Source organism: Drosophila arizonae, chromosome X, assembly GCF_054131065.1.
Source record: "Drosophila arizonae isolate 15081-1271.41 chromosome X, UAZ_ARI_1.0, whole genome shotgun sequence".
NCBI lineage: Eukaryota > Metazoa > Arthropoda > Insecta > Diptera > Drosophilidae > Drosophila > Drosophila arizonae.
In genome coordinates, this window is record NC_142927.1 from 13,963,357 (window position 1) to 13,984,416 (window position 21,060).

Genomic DNA, 21,060 nt, shown 5'->3' on the forward strand with positions numbered 1-21,060 from the left:
TCATTTAATTTAATTAGTTTTAATACAAGCATCATCAGAGCCAGAACTAAGCTTCAAAGCGACGCGACGCTCGAAGGTTTCAATTCTAATTTATTATGAAGATGAACTACGTAAATGGAGCACAATATCAAATGTGGTCAGCAGAGATATCTTAGATGGGTTATAAAGGATTAGAGAGCATCTGTAAGAAATATATATAAACATTCAGAATCTATGCACAACTTGATTAGAAACATCAATTTTGTAGTCTAGCAATGAAATAATTTTTTTTTTTTTTATACTCGTAGCTCGAATAAACTTCATATGCATTCTTCATCGAGCGGGGAAACAAATATTAAATCATGTTTTATATTTACTTAAAAAAAAAAAAACAAAAAAACAACATAAATATAATCACAAAATTTTGTTAATTAAAAAAGTTAATGAGCTGAAAGAAATCATAAACATTGATGCTCGCTTAACGTTTTACTAGGTAACTGAGAGTCAAAGTATATTATTTGTGTTTTACAGTTAAATATAATAGACTATGCAAGCTGAGAAGATCTCCTCACTTCAAAAACTGAAAGCACAAAACACCTGAGACTCGCTCCAAGTGAAGTTATATCCTACAGAGTCTCACAAATACCCTGGGAATACTCAATTGGGCTTGGGGTTTGTGATTGAAATGAGGGCAACTTGGGGCTTATATAAATCAAACTCTATCAAAAGAAGGTAGACGATGCTGTGTAAACGTGAAATATGAGATATATGTATATAGCTAATACAACACCCTGGGACAGGTATTTCCAACTCCTGAGTCTCTTTAGCTATCATTGGTATACATCGACTTATATAAATCACATCACAATTCAAAATTCGAATTGAAATTAAATTTACTGGTGATGGGTATATTGGTTCGATGCAATATACCCTGTAGAGTGCTCAGATAGGATAAAAGGATAATAATAGTACTATTATAGTTATTTATAATATAGAGCTGTTCATATTCGATGGAACCATCTGGCAAGTCTACAAGGTAACCCACATTCGATGTTTTTTTTTTTTTGTTTTTTTTTTGAGCAAAATAAACACAATTTGTTTGATGTTGAAGATAATAACAATTTTTTTTTTTTTTTTTTTTTTTTTTTTTTTTTGTTCAAGTAGATTTGAGTATGATATCTCTGAAATGGTCGCCTTAAGCCTTTATGATGTAGTGTGTCCGTCGAATATGAATAATACTGTATATAAGAGTATACTGGATATATCCTGGCATCTCATTTCAAACAAAACTGTAGCATTACTCAAGCTAGAGACTTAAATCTATCCCATAGATGGATAAAAAATCTATATATATAAATGTAGGCCTATAGATTAAACTATACCTTAACCAGTAGATATCGACTCTTCTACAAAATGAAACACAATTTCAATGATGCGCTCATCAACTTATAACTAATTAGCTAGAGCTGTATGAGCGAGCATTAAGCAGTCAGGTAGACAGTCAATAATTTAGCAGCCAGCTCATTCTTTCGCAGAGCCCCTAATGTTTCCCATGCGACTCATCGCTGAGATACTAAGCTAAGAAATCATTTAAATAACAGTTATAAAAATCATTTTGAATAAGTTAGGGCATAAGTGGCGGCGGACCATGTAGGCAGTCCCAAGGCGTTACGGCCATAAAGCTGTTTGGGCCGAAAGCAAAGCCAAAGCTAAAACAAAACCAAATCCGAATGGGAATGAAAATGAAAATGAAAATCGGAATCAACTGTTTACGATTTCATGGTTGTTGTTGCCACTTTTATTCTACAGTAAACCCTCATAAAACACACGGCAAACGACATAGTTCAGAATGGGAAATGAGTTAAGGAAATGGTGGGAAATGGGGGGAAATCGGCGGGGAAATGGATATGGCCGGTGTTAGGTGTAACTTCAGGCAATTGCTGTTTGAACTTATATATAAAGATATATACACATATAATTTTTTTTTGTTTTCTTGTGGCATTTCTCTGAAAGCTCTTGCTCAGATTTAAGGGCATAACTTAAAATGTAATTTGTAAGAATGTCACGCGGCTCGTGTGGAATTGAAAGAACTGCGCACGAAGGCCAAGACCTACATTTAAATCAGGCATAGATTTAGCCATACAAAGAAGAAAGCATTTGGCCAGCAACAACAACTACAACAACAACAACAAGGGGGAAGAAAACGCGTGAGCAACAACAAGAAAATCTCACGTACCCCCAATGGATGCGTCCGAGAGGAAATAAAAATGTAAATGTAACCAGAGGCCCGTTGCTTAAACCTCAAATGAAATTATAACAGCAAGTGCGTGAGAGCTGGTGTGTGTGTGTGTGTGTGTGTGTGTGTGTGTGTGTGTGTGTACTGCTAACTCAGCCTGGCAGGGTGTCAACCAGAAGCATTGGGCATCCATGCTGAATGAAGGCAGATATAAAATGTTGCCCACTATGCAAAACATTGACCAAGCATATACCATGGAAAATCCGCCCGCCTCACCCCACCCCCCGTCCCCTTGGGTACAGCCTTAACAGAATTATGTATAGAGCGAATAGGCTAAGTAAAATGCGAGTGCTAGGTAATAAAAATTGAGTGCAGTTGCCAAAAAGCCATTGGAAAATCCTGTTGAAAATGTTTGCCAGGCACGCAGCCACAGGCGGCACCCGCCCCCCCCTCCCTCCCCACAGCACCACTACCACTACCCGCACCACACACAATGCTGGCAAATGGTCAAGCCATAAAACAACAAACAAATCTAAAACAAGCGCAAGTCGCAAATGAAAATGAAATACATTCACATAATTTGAATGCCAAAAAAAGGAGGAGGAAGCAAGAGGAAATCAACAACATGCGAAAGCGCGCGCAAGGTCAACACTGAAGCAAGTAAAAGTGCTGCGCAGCAGAAGCTGATCGACTAAAAGATACCCTGGCTAGAGTCAAACTAGGCCAATTGAGGCTTGGAAATAAAAGACAATTCAAAGTTATAATCTAAATCGATTGTTATCGATTACAAAGCTGTGGATTATCGATTAATTGACATAAACTTGAAGTCGTGAGTCAAGCTGATCAGGAATATAGCTGTATCTGAATAGAGCTATATATCATATCTATCTATATCTATGCATGCTTAATATTGCATCACTCCAATATACCCCTTTTCAGTTACCTACAGGGTATGCTAAAAAGCCAGCCAAAAGTTCCAATTGAAGGGGCTTGAAAGAGCTGTCAACACTTCAATCCTGAATCCTCCAAACGTTGTTACAATAACACAAAAATCTGCAGACATTTTGAAGCCTCGGAGCTCTATTGTTCAGAGAGAAGAGTACGAGTATACAAAAATAAAATAATGTAAAATAACAAATAAATAAATATGAATTCTAAATATTTTGACTAATAGAAATTTACATATATTTAAATACATATATATATTTTTATATAAATATGTATGTATATATACGAGGGCTGTTCAAAAATGTTTGCAGCAAAAAAAAGGTTTATTTATCCTCGATTATTTATTTGGTTCCCTGTAAAGTCGCTTCCATCAGATATTATATACGTTAGGTCAATGAATAAATTAATTTTATTCAGTTACTTTCGTGGCTTTCGTGCCTTCCTCTCCTCCCATCGGCCTCTTAAGTTTCAGGTACAAGAAAATGCCACAGGCGGCCAAGTCTGATCATTAGTGTCGTGTTATCTGGGCCCAAAATTTGTTGAAGATTCTTTGCTTCAGTTTGTGGAACGCGAAAAAATTGAGAACCCATCAGAGCAGACCTAACCAGCTGTCAAGCAATGGGTGAGACCTCAAAGCATATTTATTTCATATATAGTGTTAATACTCATTAACGAAAGTGAATGAGTATATTAGTTTTATGCAATGTTCGTCCGTCCCACAGTCTTGAAATTTGAAATATATACCCTTGAATATATAGTGTCAATAAAAGACCCGATACGTAAAGACGTGACAACTGGGGGAATGAATTTTCTGATATCTCAGAAAACATGGTATTTGAAGTAAGGAATGTATAATCGTATAGACAGTTCAAAATCAATAAGTTATAGCAGATATACACAACTTATTAAGGGCATGGCAAATCGTAGAAAATGAATATAGCACCGTTTGGGCCGTGACTGAGTATTCTGCAGTCGGTAACGCCCATCGGCAATGTTCTAACTTGTTTTTATTTGATTTTTGGCATAAACTTTTAATGAATGCTTATTCAGAGTTTTATCAATATATATTCATATGCTTTAATACAATTACATCACACTATGTTATATATATGTCTGTACATTTCTATGTTTCGTTAAGCAAATGATTTTTCCTCAAGTAGCTCCCGAGGCCGCCGACTCCAGTTCAGCCAAAAACTCCACAAAATGAAAGCGAATGCTAAATTTGAATATGCATCATGAATGATTTATTTTGTTCTTAAATGAAGAATGTTGAAAAATTATCAAATATATTTACATATATATGTATATATATATATATATATGTGTGTGTGTGTGTGTGCATGTATGTCCGTCGATATTGAAACGCATCGCTGTCGCTGGCAATGGGGTCAGATCTACTTACAGCTGAGTAATTTATAAAAATTCCAACTTGTTTGCTGTGCGCGCCTTTCCAGCCAAATGGCCAGACAAGGGGCAGCGGGCAAGGGACTCCAGTTGGGCTGGCCAAGCCGGAGTCTCGTATAGCTTTTGTCCGTGTACGGGTTTGGGTCTGGGTCTGGGTCTGGATCTGAGTCTGTGTACGGGTCCGGGTCCGGGTCCGGGTCTTGGTGGCGTCAAATTTATGGCCGTTGGCATTGCCCAATGCAAATTGTCAACATTGGCAAACGTCAAATGCTTTGCTGCCATTTGACTTTTCCCATTGGCTCTTCTGACTTTTTGGCTTTACGCTGCGCGCCATTTTTAAGTATCAGCAATTTGGTGTAAGAAATGCATCAGGGCCAGAGGCAAATAATGAAAAAAACAAAAAAACAAAAGTCAAGCATCGCACAACACAAATCATCTGATGACATCGGAAGTGCGAAACACAGTTGAGTAATTGAAGAGCGAGCACTTTTTTCACATTGTTTAATTACGGCCGACCGAATGATGGAATGGAATGCCCTGCCACGCCCACTAGTCGAATATTTGGGGCTCGATGCTGACGTTGTTTAGAGTAAGCTCGGGCCAAGGGCATAATCTATCAGCGAATTCAGCATCCCAATCCGATAAGTTTGCCATAAATCATGCCCAACAGAAGTTGTTAGGGACTGGCTTTGTTTACAGGGTATTCGGACCGAGGTTATGAAAAGCAGAACATATTCATGTAGAGACTATTCTTCCATAGAGTATTGCAGTACACATTCTTGAAGAGAGTGTTCGTGTAGAATGTTCTCATTTACAGGGTATTCTTAAGTGAATAGTTCATTTAGAACATATTCTGGTACAAGGTTATCTGACAGGGATTATTGTGGTGTAGAATTCTAGACTATACTAAATATGACAGCGTACTGGCATTCATATTTTGTTTAGTCTTTTCATATACTTAAAGGAGTTGTTGCCGAAACTTTTTTATAGAGTATTCTTTCTTACCTAGAGAAATCATAGAGGAAGCTTTCATTTAAATAATATTCTTTCAAGACTTGATATTTTACAGGGTGTTCTTTAAAGTGACTTATGCTAATTGAATGTATTCATTCACTGGTTATTCATGGGATAGGATTCATACTAAGAGTATTCATTCCCAGGGTATTCATATGTAAGATGTATCCTTTTAGAAAACACTCATGTAAAAAGATGTAGAATAGCCATTCTCAAAGGATACTTATCAAAATGACGAATAACTGCCATATAAGTACTTTATCCATAGATAACGTCTACTCATCTCTGCTGGAAAACATATATCTATGTAAGCAAGATGGAATCTCCTTATCATATCTCTTCTTTCTTCTCTTCTTTTCTCTTGTAGTAAATTATAAAATTCTGACCACAAAATTAAATTCCCAAAATTTAAGAAACTTTCAATCGTATTGCCCCATTGGGAAGAGGTTTAAATAGTCTGAAAAGGAAACTGAGTCATAGCCTGGTAATTATTCGACAAATATTCTGAATAAAACTTTAACTTCTACGAAGTAAAATTCTTTAAAGTATAGATATAATTGCATAAATATTATTTCTTTATTGTCACTTTCACTTTTCAATTATCATATGCAGATATGTATGTACATATGTGGGTACACGAATATCTTCAATTGACTTCATGTGGTTATGCTCGTATTTTCCTTATTTGTTTGTGGTTTCTAGCTGTGGCTGGAACTGACAGCTCAGCAATTGCAAATGCAACAAAAGAGTCGACAACACATTGTAAAATGTATGCAAGAGTAAGCTTCAGATAGGTAGTCGAATATGCCCGACTTGGTCATACCCAATGCAAGAAATACCTCGATCGAAATATTTTATATTCATTTTGTGGAACTAACTTGGCTAAGATTATTTGTACATAAGAGCTAAATATTGCATTCAATGCCTTCTAAGCCGACCAATATGCTCGCTTTTGCCGTCCATAAAACAGCGTATGAATATGTTATTATATTATATGAGGTCCTTATGCAAAAATCGACTTTTTTAAACTAATTTCTTAACTGAATTTACTAAATGAAAATTAGATTCAGAAATCAGATTCTGAAAATGTTTAAACATTGAAAAACACCAAAATAAAAAAATAAAAATAATATATAATAATTCAAAGAGAATATCTTTAAGTGATTCCCATTTTTCTATAAGCTCACATTTAAGGTTTTAGATTTAAATATTTTTAGTTGAAATTTGAACAATTTTAACTGTAATCTACTAATTGGAAAACAAATTTCATTACACTTAATACACTTTAATACACTTAAAAAATATATACATTTATATGAAAAGAAGCTGGTCTTACCTCGTCTAAGAACCAGAGAGCTTTATGTGTTTCAATTATTCTTTCAGTTGCCGCTAGGAACCACTTACCGCACTTTACTGTTTCTTTTTTTGTTTATATTACTCAAAGCCTTTGGCCTTACACTGAAAACAAATTGAAAATAATTATGATAGTACACTGCGCGAAAAGTTTTTGTATATTTTTTTCGAAAGAGTTTCAAGAATCGTTCTCTTCAATTTTCGCGTTTTTCATTCACGTCAAACTTGTTTTTATTTTGTAATATTTGATTTGGATTGAGTTGTATTATTTTTTTGGGGATTGGTGCGCTGGCCTCAGCTAGACGCAAGCGAACGCTGGCGTTGTCGATGCTGAACTGCTACTTGTTGGCATTCGCGCTGTCCTCTGACAGCCCGCAGATGCCAAATGCGCAGCTAGCGAGGGAGGGGGCGTAACGGTGCATAGCCACTGTGTGTGGCGTAAACATAGCGTCGGCTTTTCCCTCTTCGGGCTTGTGCTCGTCCTCGGGTGTTCATTCGCACGAGGCTCGTTTCGTTTGGGATTCATTTGAATTCGCTGCGCTGCGAATTTGTTTGCTGGGTTAAATACCGTTACTTTGCAGCAAAAGCTCAAGCGGCATTTGCCACGCTCTCTCTGTCTCTATGTTTCTCCCGCTCTTTGTTTATTTCTCTTTGGTTTTGCCGGCATATGCCAAAAGCTTTCTGATTGTGACGCTAACTTTCACTTTGAATGAGACACAAAGCTTAGATGCTGCTACTGCAGCTGCGACTGAAGCTGCCGTTCTTCTGATTGGACTACAAAAGCTAATTAGAATTAAAAGCCACCGTCTGCTTTCAAATGTCGCTGCATACTTTTATGCGCACAGCCATGGCAACAATTCCTTAGTAATTAATACCCTTTACGAACACACACTGACACACATACAGACACACATGTGTGTATGTTGTAAACTCTTTGAACTGTTCATGCCATCAACCTTAAATATGATTAGATTCGTTAGCCAACTAACCTGAATAAGACAGTTCAAGCACGGACAAGTTGAAATTTTAAAATTTAATTCATGCAATACCATGTTATTAATATAAAACGAATAGATGAGTGGAACCAAGCAATTACAAAACATTTTATAGTTTCTTAGTCCATGGACTTCAATTTGTTGTTGGGCATATGCCCAAGATATCCACCAAGTGATTCTCATGAATTACAATTGTAAGTTAAGAAATGGTTATAAATGAATATAACATATGTATGAATATGTATGTACATACATGTTTGCGAGTACATCAATAATGTTAAGCTCAAATATGTTTAAAGCTCAGCAAAATGTGTGCTATATATCAGCATATCTAATATATAATGTTTACACATAATCTAATTAGAATACACGTTGGTGTAGTAAACAACCATACGTATATCCATACGTGTGCTGGTCGTTGCACACGCAGCTGCACCCTGGCAACGCTTATTCTAATTGGAATTATGCTCGAGCTACGCCGGCTTAACAAGGCAAATGCGCTGAGAGAACGAATGAGAACATGACAAGAGGCGAGTGAATGATTGTTATATTTAAATCAATTAGGCTACTGCTAATCGGGGCGCTGGCTGCTGAATCCAATATATACACATGGACATTTGAATATAAATAAAGAAGCATAGCACACTCCAATTGGAATATATACACATGCATGTGTATTTAAATGTCGTCAGAATGGCAAGATTCTATTCTAATTGCTTAATTTGATAGCAGCTGACCATCTCCCACTCACTGACTCAGCAACTGCTATCTGTGTCTCACTCTCGCAGAGTAACAGCCTGAGTATACAGGAGTTTACCAACACGCAAACTCACACGGATAATACCGCCATGGCAACTCTGTGCAAGCTCTCCGTCTCATACCAACACTGCTGTAACAACAGAAGACTCTGCTGTTAAAACTCTACTGTTAACTTTACAGTATCATGTTACGTTAACGATACGTCATACACATACATACATACGTATTCAATTATACAATATACATATAAGCTGCACCCTATAATCAATCTACTTTCTACTTATTGAAATTGTTCCTATATCTCACAATACCAATTACCCACACCTATAAGCATATCATTACCTCTATTACCAATATTCCCTTAACATACTTTTCACTTTATATATATTATTTCAATCTGCAATGTCCATTCCCAATAAGAAGAAATTACTATTTTAATCATAAAAGTTTTTATATTTTTCGGTTTCGACGCTTAGCTAAGTAATATAAATTTTTTATTTTACCTTCTTTTTGTATTTAAATATATTTATATATATACCATTGTATTTAATTATATGTATATCTACAGTAGTTATTATTATTATTTATATTTATTTATATTATTAAACTTGCTTTGTATTTTTTTTTTTTTTCTCTAGGTTTTGTTTTTGTTTTTTTGTTTTCGGATTCCTTGCTTACTTTAAAACAAGTTTTAATAAAAAAAAACTCAAAATCCATTTGTTTTACTTTTTTAAATAAGACAAATTACACTCATATACATATTTATATATATGTTGTTTTTAATATATATATATATCTATATATATATATACTAATTTATAGTTAAATTTAAGAAAAAAAAAATAGTTGTAAAATTAATGCGTTGAAAAAAAACAACTGTTTGCAAATTCAATTTCAAAAACAAAATAAATACATTTTCGCACATGAACTAAGAAGCTAGAAATGAAGCCCTTGTGGCCAGGCGCTCTCGAGATGCTGTGTGTGTCTGTGTATGTGTATGCGTGTGTGTGTGTGGGTGTGTGTTGTGTATACATGTAGGTATTTATATTATAAGAGTACAACTCGAATCCTTTGGAGCACACCAAATTTGTTGCAAAGAAAATAAAAATAAAATACCAAATCCATTAAAAAAAAACAAATATTTAAGAAATAAAAATACACAAAATTTCAGTTTTGCCTTACATAAACACACACATATGCAAAATCTTGCTATCAAAAAGCGGTTACAAAATTGTCGATTTTTGTTCATTTTTCTTTTTTAGTATTTAACAAAAAGACAGCTTCAAAGTTGAACAAATTTTGGCGCACACAAAAATACTTTTTGGAAACTGTCGAAAGTGAATACCCCTAACGAATTAATATGCGGCTACTATGAAGGCTAAGCGTGTGGTCCTCTCGCTCTCTCTCTCTCACTCTCTCTCGTTCTATCTGCATGCCTCTCCGTCTCCTCTCTCTCTCTGATCCATTGCGAAACGTTTTGTTTATGTTTTTGTTCCGTCTGTCACATGGAAAACGGGAACTCGTCGAGTCTGGCCACACGCACTTTTGTTGTTGTGTTTTGTTGTAAATATACATTTTTCATATACACTATATATAGCTATATATATATATATATATGTATATATAATAAATATATATATGCATAGACATATATTTATATATACATATACATATATATATATAATATATGTAATTTGTATATAGTTAAATTAGCATTTTATTGCAGTTGAGTATACTAGGTTGACTTGCATTTTGTTTGTTTACTTTTTATTTACTTATGTTTGTTTGCTTTTGTTGTATTATTCTATGTTGTTTACTGTTTGCTGTTGGTGTTTTAATTCTTCGATTCGATACGAGGAGGCTTCTTTCTTATTGCTTCTTGAATTTGTTTCATATTTATGTTCTCTTATTTGTTGCTGTCTATAGTCTCTGTTTGTTTTGTTTGGTTTTACCTTTCTTCTTCTTTTTTGTTTTTTTGTGTAATTAGTTTCGCTATGTTGTTGTTTCGATTGTTATTGAATTTTGTTTGTTGTTTTTGTTGGTGTCTGGTTAACGGCATCATAAGCTCAACACTTCCGCTGTGCTTCATGCTTATTTAAGTTATTAATTACGCGTTGCTAATTATAAATTATGTTTTAGTATCTTGTGTTTTTCTCTTCATCATGTTTCTTGTTTGTTTGTTTATTTGTTTTGTTTTGTTTTTCCGTGTTGCTGTTAACGCTGCAGCTGCTACAATTTGGATGCTGAAGTTCCTCGGGTGTGCTGGCACCTGTTGCCTGCCACTGGCGCAGGGCTCAACACGGTCAACGAGAATGCTTGCGGCCAACAAAATAGGATGCACGTGTTATTTTTTTTTTTTTTTTATGTATTATTTTTTTGTTTTGTTTTGTTTTTATTATTTTTTTTTTTTTTTAGCCCAGCTCTGCCCAGCTCAAGATCAGATTCATCAGCCGGAATCTGCATTGGAATGAGCAAACAGACGAGTTGTTGACTTAGTAGCATCAGCTCATCTGCATGGATTTATGGGATGGTGGGCATTGCTTTCATCATCATCAGCTGCGCCAAAGGGAGCTCTTTTTGAGCCTGACTGACAGCTTACGATGCACGCGCAGCCTAAATTGCTCCTGATCCTAAGTATCGTCCGACATGAACGCGTTCTGAGTCTTCGACTCCTCAATACGGCGAATTTGCTGGCGCAGATACATAATTCTAAAACAGAGAACAAATCACATTAGCAACAATCTCTATGTATGTATGTGTATGTATATGTATGCCACATATAGTTGTACCCACTTTTGTTCTTGCAGCGTCGCATTGATCTCCGTGCTACGCACTAAACTCCGCGCACACTTCAATTCGGCGCATATCCGTGTGCAGTTGATGTCCCCAAATAGATGCGTGTCCTCGCAGCACTTTTGCGCCTGCAATAATCAATATATCAAATTCAAATATTTAAACATATACTAAACTAAGCCTCAAGCCGAAATTCTAATCGGCTAATTGAAGCCTGAAGAATACTAGGCCTAAGCTATCTTCCAGTGCAAACGCTTAGCATCATAATAGATTAACTAGCTATAGGATTTCTCCTATAGCAACTACTCTCGATAAAATCTTCTAGTTACCTGACGCTCCAGAATTTCCGCCTGCCAGTTGGTCACGTGCGCAATTAAATCAGCGCGAAAGTATTTTGCTAGCTTGGGTGAAATTTCCGGGCCGCGCAGATTTGCCGCCTGCACAGAGGCCACGCAGCTCTGGAGTGTGCTTAGCGTAGCCGAACCGGCGCCATCGACTATATTGTAAGAGAGCAATGATATGGAATTAGGCTACAAGGATTTTGAAATTGGAAATGCATGCACGGTGCTTACGTTTGCGCTGTTGTTGGGCCTGTTGCGACGCCTGTTGCGTTGCTTGCACCGCAGCCATGGCTGCTGCGGCGGCGGCTGCTGCAGCAGCCACCTGTTGGTGTTGATGTTGGTGTTGTTCTAAAGCTGAGCCACTTAAATCTAATTCTTGTGTTGGCGTTGGCGGTCCCTCGCCAAGCGCAGCTGCACCGCCGCACAAACTATTGCTGCCCATGGAGGTGATGACGCTGATGCCGCTGACAGTGCCCAGGCCGGGTACGTTGCAGCTGCTGCTGCTGCTGTTGCTGCCGGCAATCGCATTGCTATTGCCGATCGCATTTGACGCCGGTGAGGAGGACACCACGCCCACGCCAACGGCAAGCCCATCGACCGCCTTGAGGCCAAACGGTGCATTGCAGGTGTAGGCATTGCTTGCGTTCACATTGTTCGTGTGACTCACGATCGTTGGTATCGGACTCTTTGTATAGCTCAGCGATGGCGACAGACTATGATGGGCATGCGGTATGCACAGCGGTGAGTTGAGTTGGCTGCTATCCCTGTGGCACAATTAGGGGATATCAATGCTTAGTTGCTGGCAATCATCAATTGCTTTGCGGTACTCACCTTAAGCTGCCTAAGCTGCTTAAGCTGCCAGCAGTCACATTGTTAACCGAATTGTAGGCATGGTTCACGACATCCACGGATGAGCCACTGCCTGCGCCCGTTGGGCCCACGCCGCTGGCGCTGCTGCCGGGGACCAGCATATGATGATGGGGCACATCCATGCCGCTCAGGACTAAATGTAACTTCTGTCGATGCGACAATGCTGTCTGTTCCTTAACACCAGCGCCGATCAGCTTGCCAGGCGGCCCGGGCGCATTCGAGTTCAGATGATGATCCTGATTCGCCAGCGTCGGTACTGTCGTCTGTTAAGTGGAAACACACACACACAATTAGCAAAGGATATTCCATTGAGAATGCAAATCCTTGTCCAAAACTTACGCTGGACGTTGAGCCAATGTGGCCGACAACTGAGTTTCTAAGGCTGCTGTTGCTGCTGTTGGCAATGTTGGACGGCACCGAGGCCAATCCGCTGGTGGGCAACATTGTGGCGCCGCTAACAGGACCGCCTCCACCGCCGCCTCCGCCACCGCTGCCGCCGCCAGTGCCGCCGACACCGATGGCACCATAATGCGCACCAATGGGCGTGACCACAGCGCCGGTATTTGGATGGGAGGCCAGTCGAGGCAGTGCATTACACAATCCACCCTGTGGCATCAGAGACGACTGTTCACTAGACTGCATGCCGCCGCCCACGCTGCCGCCATGCGTGGTGGGTGTGCCGCTTAACGAATAACTGGCCTCCGAGGTGGGCGTCGAGTCGCCACTAATGTCCATATCAGCATTATCGTTATGTCGACCTGCAGGCAAATCAAACAAACATATATTAACGATCAATCGAACAACTTGAACTCGACTGCAATCATTCATTGCCACTCACCATCCAATCGCCTTCGATGGCTGGGCGGCCCGCCATCATTTTCGTAATTCCATCTCAGTCGTGAATTGTCGCGCGATGAATTGGAATGTTTGTATGCTGCGAATGTAGGAATAATATGTGTCAATTGTTGTGTACACTGTGGATGCAGACTGCAAGCGACTTACTCGATCTTGAGAATCGATCATCGCGATCTCGATCCCGATCCTTATCGCGGTAATCCTTCTCACGATGTTGATCACGCGGCAAATTTCTAAAACGAATCAAATATATATATATTTATTATAAATGATTTGCTCACATTTATGAACGCGATCCTTGACTAATTACAAGATAAATGAATGATATATACATCATAAATATCATAAGTTAGATAAGTCTGAAATCTAAGCTGTGAGACTAGATTTGATATGATTTGAATTTCTATATATATTCGAACATTAACTTTCTTCTTTGTTCTAACTGCAGATCATTCATAAATCTTGCTGCTTGTCAAGGTGCTGATTTGTAGTGGATGATTACCTTTCTCTATCTACCCATTCCTTAGGCTTCTCCCACTGGGAGACTTCAGTTTTGCAGTTATAGTAATACATTTTACCTGGAAGTGAAGAATCGATTTAATAATTATGGACAACATTGCTTTAGGTCCATTCGGATACTTACCGGATGAGCTCACATGCTCGCTCCAGTCGCCATAGCGCGCCACACGTTCGCCACGATCGCTGCGCTCCCGTTTGTCTAATGGAGGAACGTAACAGCGTAATTAATATATCTTTTGTCGATCTTTTGTGAATGCTGTGACTGCATACCTGCATATTTGTCCTTCTTGTACATATCCCGATCACGATCGGCGCCTCTGTCACGCTTGTCGCGCAAATCGCGATCACGCTCACGATCCCGATCATCGGAACCGGAGCGCTTATCGTTTTCGCGCGACGAGCATAGCTTTGCCACACCGCCACGACGATCCCTGTCGTGGTTCGTGCGATACGATGACTCCGAGTCGCGATCATTGCCGCGCCGATCACGTTTATCTGCAATGGTTTGGAATAATTGTATGAGAATCGGATTGATATATTTGGTTAGTTTGTGCATTTGCATAGCTACCGGAATATTTATCCTTTTTGTAGAGATCCCTATCCCGATCACGCATCTTTTGTATATAACTGTAGCGATCGTTGCTGCCACCTCCGCCGCCGCCACCGCCTCCGCCACTCCGATGATCGCTGCGTTCGCGCAGATCATGCGAGCGCGATGATGGTGAATCTATGTCCGGTGATTGTGAACGATAACTGTTGCCATTATTCAATGGACCGCCACCGCCGCCACCTCCTCCGCCGCCGCCACCACCACCTCCACCGCCGCCTCCGCCACCACCACCGCCAGGTGAAATGTCACGATCGCGATAATTGGAGGAACGATCGCGTTCATAGTCGCGCTTTGAACTGCTGTACTTTGAGCTCTGTCGAATAAGATGTTGAAATGTTTAGGATTTGCATTAATACTGGAAAGAATACACGCAATATACTGTATTCGGAATTAGGTTAATTGTTGTTATTGTCATTGTTATTGTTATTGATATGGATGTTGCTGTAGTAGTAGTAGTAGTTGTTGTTGTTTTTGTTGCTGTTATTGTGTTTATTGTTACAGCTGCTTGTTATTGATTATTATGATTATTATGATTATTATTATTGTTATTGTTATCATTGTTATTGTCATTGCCAATGTTCGAGAGAATGGGTTAAACAAAACAGAAAGCGGATAGTCGGGGGCAGGGGGGATATAGGGGAAAACAGAGACAGAGAGAGGGAGCGTTTCGAGAGATTGACATGATGTTAGTGAAAACAAAAACAAATGAAATATAAACAAACAATTAAAGCTACTTAAATAAACCAAAAGTAATTTTGCTACTATGATATCGTATTTAGCTCTAAATCAAATATTTGTTGCCAATTCATATAGTAGTTGATGCACATCATTTACAGCTGCTGCTGCTGCTACTGATGATGACGATGATGCTGATGATGCTGATGTTGATGATGATGTTGCCTGTTGATTGTTGCTCTTGGTTGGTTCTTGAGGCTGTGCAGCTCCAGAGATTTGGTTGTCATTTGAAGAATTTGGAAAATTTTGAATTTGTTTGTGTGTGCGTGTGTGTGTGAGCGTTTGCTTATGCAGCAAGGACAGATATTTGTGGGCGACACGTAACGAACACAAAACGAACATAAAACACGTAAACAATCAAAACGTAAAGTGAATTTGGTTTTTCTTTTCAGCTTTTATATGCGCGTTGCAATTTGTTGTTGTTGTTGTTGTTGTTCTTGTTCTTGGTGTGTGTATATGTATGTGCGTGTGTGTGTCATGTGTTATGGTTTTCTTTTCTTTTCGATTTGCATTTGATTTGGTTTCGTCAGCTTCTTTTGTTTTTCTTTCACAATTATTCAGTTCATTTTACTTTTGCCACTTGCGACTGCAATTTTCCATTGATTTGTTGTTTGTTTGATTGTTGTTTGCTTTAATTACTTACATCAACGCGACAGACTCCAATCGCAGCTGCTGAGGCTGTGGCGACTGCTGCTGCTGCGGCTGCTGCTGCTGCTGCATGTGCTGCAATTTTATTGCTGCTGTGACTGTTGTTGTTGTTGTTGTTGATGCTGTTGTTGTTGTTGTTGTTGTTGGTGCTGCTACTGCTGGTGCTATTTGTCAGCATGGACAAATCCACGGCCATGTTGCTTCTGCTGCTGCTGCTGCTGCTGCCGCCGCTGCTGCCGCTCGTCATAGATGGCGTTGGCGTTGGCGTCGTGCTCGTCCTGCCGCGCGGCCGCGTCTTCCTCAACTGACGTCGCGTCGTCGTCGCCGTCGTTATGTTTGTTGTTATTAAAATTATTCTTGTTATTATTGTTGTTGCTCTTGCTGCTGATGTTGTTGTTGTTGTTGCTGTTGTTGTCGAGTGCAGCAACACCTTCAGAATGCTGCTGAAGCACTGCAGTCTGTCTGCCTGGTCTGAGTTTGTTTATGGGAGTTTTAAAGACTTTTCCTTGCTTGCTTCCTGCCTCGCTGCTTCTCTCCTCTCTCTCTCTCTCTCCTTTTGCTTATATATATCCAATTGTTAGCGTTGTTTATGGCTTAGGCACGTTTGTGTTGTTGTTGTTGTTGTTGTTAGTCATAAGCGAGTTTTATGTTCAATTTGAATTTTAAGGCTACTTTTGAATATGCGCAGTGTTGTTGTTGTTGTTGGTTGTTTGTTGTAGTTATTATTTAAATAAATACTATGTTAATTGTTTATTGCTTTAGCTTCTTTGGTGTTGCTCTCTTTTGGTCTGGCAATTCGAAGTTCATTAAAGTGTTATCAAAATTATGCATTTACGTAAAATGTTTAATAAAATTTACTTGATATTCTGCTAGTTTTCCGTTTAGGCAAATATATATTAAATACTTGAACAATTTTCGATGCGTTTATACGATATCTCTTGCGATTCGGAATTAGTTTCACGTTTTCGATTGTTGTTATTGTTGTTGCTGTTGTTCGATTTAGAATTGTGGATTCCAGTGTTATGGATTTCTATGTAGCTTTATCCCAAGTGTTACTCTAATTACGTGTGTACATTAGTTAGATCAGTTCGTTCGATTCGCTGCAATGCCGCGTGCCCAAAATGCCGAGTGGATTGGAGGAGAGGGGGTGACAAATGAAAGTTGCGTCAGTACAACATACAGACGGATATAGATACGTATATATATATGCATATAGTATATGCACATATATAGCGAACATATCGGCTATATGCTTGTCGTGTGATTATGATAGCACCCACAACACACACCATCTCAATATATGTATGTAAATACAGCACACACACAGGTGCAGAGAAACCATAAACATCAAATGACTGTAACAAAGGAAGGATTCTAGCATGGATCTATGAGAGACAATCATGAATCTATGGACTTGGCATACATCTATAGTACAAACGGAACTAATTTGGCGATACAAATGAAAAGCAGAAACAGATAAGATAAGATAAAAAGAAAGCTTATGAGCTGATTAACAATCTCTAACAAACGAAGGATATATTATTAGTACGAGAAAGTTTAGTGTGACTGAGTTGTGGTAGAGGCGGGTTTAGCTTTTCTATTTTTGGTTGGTATTTGGTATTGGTATTGGGCTCTCGTCAATGGGTAATCCTTGCTCACCTGGTAGGATGTGTGACTGGTATGCTTCTCAAAGTACCTGCAAATCGAGAAAGTAAACAATCAGATTAAATGCCTCAAGTTAACAGTTAGTAGAGCATATCTACTTAGGTAATCTATGTTAAAGGTGCAAACCAAAGTGCAAACTGTATAAACTAAATAAATCATTGACTAGAAATAAATAACATGCGCAACACAAAAGCAACAAGTAATGTTATAAACTAAATATTTATTAGATCACTTCATGTTTCCATATTTCTTTGGTGATATTTTTTTGATTTGATTTTTGCTTTTTTTCGGTTTTTTTTTTTTTTTTTTTTTTTTTTTAAGTCGTGATAACAATTGGTGAGTTAGTGAAGCAGTGCTATAGGGTTAATGGCATTATGGGAGGGAATCAAGTCGCCTGCGTTTGAATGGAGTACGTTCAATGAAATCATCGTCATCATCCTCATAGCCATCGCCAATATCATCATCAGCATTATATATACCATCGATACCATTGAGATTGATGTTACCAGTACCATAGGCATTGGCATCAGTCTCGCCATTGATACTAGCATTGTCATTGACATCAGCAAAGCCATTGAAATTAGTATCGTCATTGCCATTAGCAACATCATTGACATCATATTCGTTATTGGCATCATAGCCGCCATTGCCATCATAGTAGTTATTGGCATCAAAGTCGTCATCGGAGAACACACATTCGAATCCCCCATTGACCTCATTCTCGGCCCCATTATTGTCGTCATCGGGTAGATTATAGCATGGATATGCTTCGGTATGGGCAATTTTGCTCGATACCAACTTATTGTTGTTATCATAGACGCATTTGCAAAGCGTATAGACAACGGTGTAAGATGGCTGAATCATGTGAAGGGATACGGGCGGCTCGGTATCAGCCGGAGCCAGTTCAGCCTCCTCAGTTTCCTCAGCAACTTGATCAATGGTTTCGGGATCGCTAAGAGCAAGAGCCGGATTTGAATTGGCTTCCTCATCATCCACCTCGGACAAGTCAATCGTCAGCGTACACTTCTCTAGCTCCGCTTCAATGTGATCATAATCGCCATCAGGCACCAGGTTATAGATTCTATCGTTACATAGAAGGGCTAATTGTTCTGGACCATTCTCGGCAGCAGATGGCATTTGCTGGACGCTATCGTTGGTCAAGTCACTCAGGGTTTCGCTCCAATTCGAGCCGCGGCCCGAATCGCCCTCCGATTCTGAATCGTTCCAAAAAACATTCATATCCATTTTAATGTTATTCTGATTATTTGCAATTGTCGTGCAGCCGATGCAATTCTAATGAAAATGGGGAAAGAGATTCACAAATAATGCGTTTGTGATGGTTCTTCTTTTTCGTTCAATTGCATGGCCAAACGATGTTTGGCAGATATTTACCCACAAAAAAAATTAAAATAAGAATTTCAATTTGATTCGATTTTCCAATGAAAGCCAATTGAATTGTTAGTTCGCAGCGAAATGATTAACATGCAATGCGTGAGCAAATAAAGAAAATCAAACAAATTAATTAAAAATTAAATTCTAATGCTGCAGGTTATGTCCTTAACAGCTCTCGTCTCCAATCAAAAAGAATTGAGGCTGGACCGATTTTCTTTTGCTGCAGCGGTAAATGACAAGAGATGATGACAGAGAGAAGGAGAGCGTGCCATACAGCTGAGCAACTGAGAGTGTGCGAGCGAGAGGCGCATAAAGTGTGGTGAATAACTTGACATAGACGGCACACGAAAGACACAACGAATGAACAAAACGAACGTTTAGAGAATGAGCCAAAGCACGCTAAACGAGAGCAACGCAATGGAACAGAATGAAGCAAACCGAATATTACAAGACGACAATATGCAACAAACACATCAATTAATGTTTTTTTCTTTCACTAAAACATTTGCAGAAATCACATATGTTTCATACGTATAGTCACAGTCACATACAGCCATACACTCGTCTATGTAGATGGGTTCACTATCACGATTCGCGGGGCGGGGACATAAGCATGTGAATTTTTGCCTGTATGTGTGCATGTGTGTGTGTAAGCAGCAGCACGGAACGTGCGTACATATATGTATATGTAAACAAAAGTTAGCGTTTAAGTTTTTAGGGCTTTTCGACGTATCAAATGCACACAAATTGGTTTCACTAAGGTTTTAGTAACTACATAACTATTGATATACGTATTTATATAGTATATATATAGGTGTAATGCTATTCAAATTGTAATTTACCCATCGTTCATACGCTGCGGTTTTCTAGCATGCATTACCATCAATGCAAAGTTTTCGCCAATACGCTTCTCTTGTTATTGTTGTTGTTGTTGATATTTATATGATACAGAGTTCCTCCTCCTGGCCAAAGACGACAACGACGACGAAAACAATGGTAACGCTAGTCAGCAGTGGCATCAACTTGTCGACCCGCGCTGTTCCCTCTGCTTCTCTTTCAGATAATGGCGGCAGCGCTGCGATGCCTGGCTGCCGGGCCTCTTCCTCCCCGCTCTATGCCTCACGCCTTCCTGTAGCTCCTGCTCCACACTGCGGAACGCGCGGGTGTGTGTATTTATATATATATATATTTATATATATACGTGTGTGTGTGTGCGTGCTTCACTGTATTTGACTGTGTTTATGTGTGTCTGCGTGTGGACTTGTGTATATGTGTGCGTGTATGAGTTCTATCGCGGCCGCAGCAGTAGTCGTCGGCAATTGCCGTTCGCCGTTCGATGTTGCCTTCCTAAAAACACGGAAATGTGTTTGCAAACATCAGCATCTGGTCATAGCAATAATTCCAATCAAATTTGCATGCCTTCTTTGTGTTTAGTTCAACTTCTTTGAAGCTGATCTCTGTTTCACGCCTTCAAAAGCGCTCGCGGCTTGCACTTTTTCACTGGAGTATGCGTGCGTGTGTGTGTGTGTTTGTGTGCGTGCATATATGTCGGAGTATGTATATATGTATGTAAGTGTTGGTTGGCTGGTTGGTCGTCGTCGCTTCTTTGAATTTTTTGGCTATTTGCTGTTCAGTTTGGCTGTTTATCTTACCGCAATTTTCGTGCCGCTTGCATTCACTTTCTCGTTAATGCAGCCAGCATGCGATATTTTAAATTATTAATCAAAAATATTAAAATTTGCCTAACTGCTGCGTTTGCTTTTGGCCTCTATACTTGATGATTTTTTTCAATTCTCTCACATTACGCTTTGTGCGCTCTTCCGTTCGTCGGCACGGCACGGTTGTGTTGAGTTTACAGCGTTATTTCGTATATTTATCTCGCTCGGCGATGGTTATATGTTTATCTCGGTCACACCAGTAGTCAACTGCCGGCCGTTTACAGCA

General features: G+C 39.1%; 3 protein-coding genes across 6 annotated transcripts in view; all 3 read right to left on the bottom strand.

The window, feature by feature from the left end:
• Window positions 1-7,276, bottom strand: part of LOC108618367 (inactive dipeptidyl peptidase 10) — a 173,435-nt gene extending 166,159 nt beyond the window's left edge. Inside the window, exon 1 of the mRNA XM_089473106.1 lies at window positions 6,918-7,276. The gene's annotated coding sequence lies outside the window, so the exon portion shown is untranslated. The remainder of the gene's footprint in view (window positions 1-6,917) is intronic.
• Window positions 7,277-9,808: 2,532 nt separating this feature from the next.
• Window positions 9,809-21,046, bottom strand: wcy (WW domain-containing adapter protein with coiled-coil wacky). Of its 4 annotated transcripts, none has more exons than XM_089473439.1 (16): window positions 20,769-21,046; window positions 19,959-20,264; window positions 17,719-17,755; window positions 16,055-17,159; window positions 14,635-14,989; window positions 14,337-14,561; window positions 14,191-14,265; window positions 14,050-14,125; window positions 13,695-13,780; window positions 13,531-13,626; window positions 13,032-13,450; window positions 12,654-12,955; window positions 12,054-12,586; window positions 11,811-11,977; window positions 11,482-11,609; window positions 9,809-11,397 (listed from the first exon to the last, which is right to left on the bottom strand). In XM_089473439.1, the coding sequence occupies exons 4-16, from the start codon at window positions 16,304-16,306 to the stop codon at window positions 11,319-11,321; spliced, it is 2,793 nt and encodes a 930-aa protein (XP_089329565.1). In that variant the 5' UTR covers window positions 16,307-17,159; window positions 17,719-17,755; window positions 19,959-20,264; window positions 20,769-21,046; the 3' UTR covers window positions 9,809-11,318. The 4 variants fall into 4 exon arrangements, with proteins under 4 accessions (XP_089329565.1, XP_089329563.1, XP_089329562.1 ...); XM_089473437.1 differs by having other exon boundaries at window positions 19,959-20,463; XM_089473436.1 differs by having other exon boundaries at window positions 19,959-20,463; window positions 20,536-21,046.
• On the bottom strand, window positions 17,925-19,952 carry LOC108618393 (uncharacterized). The gene is made up of 2 exons (XM_018014387.2): window positions 19,117-19,952; window positions 17,925-19,017 (listed from the first exon to the last, which is right to left on the bottom strand). Exon 2 carries the CDS (start codon window positions 18,967-18,969, stop codon window positions 18,097-18,099), a length of 873 nt encoding a protein of 290 aa, XP_017869876.1. The 5' UTR covers window positions 18,970-19,017; window positions 19,117-19,952; the 3' UTR covers window positions 17,925-18,096.
• Window positions 21,047-21,060: the final 14 nt, after the last annotated feature.

Coding starts and splice junctions, on each gene's coding strand:
- LOC108618393 (XM_018014387.2), bottom strand. CDS start 18,969: ATGGATATGAATGTTTTTTGGAACGATTCAGAATCGGAGGGCGATTCG.
- wcy (XM_089473439.1), bottom strand. CDS start 16,306: ATGACGAGCGGCAGCAGCGGCGGCAGCAGCAGCAGCAGCAGCAGAAGC. Junction 13,627..13,694: donor TGATCGATTCTCAAGATCGA/GTAAGTCGCTTG, acceptor CTACATTCGCAG/CATACAAACATTCCAATTCA. Junction 12,587..12,653: donor AGCAGCTTAGGCAGCTTAAG/GTGAGTACCGCA, acceptor ATTGTGCCACAG/GGATAGCAGCCAACTCAACT.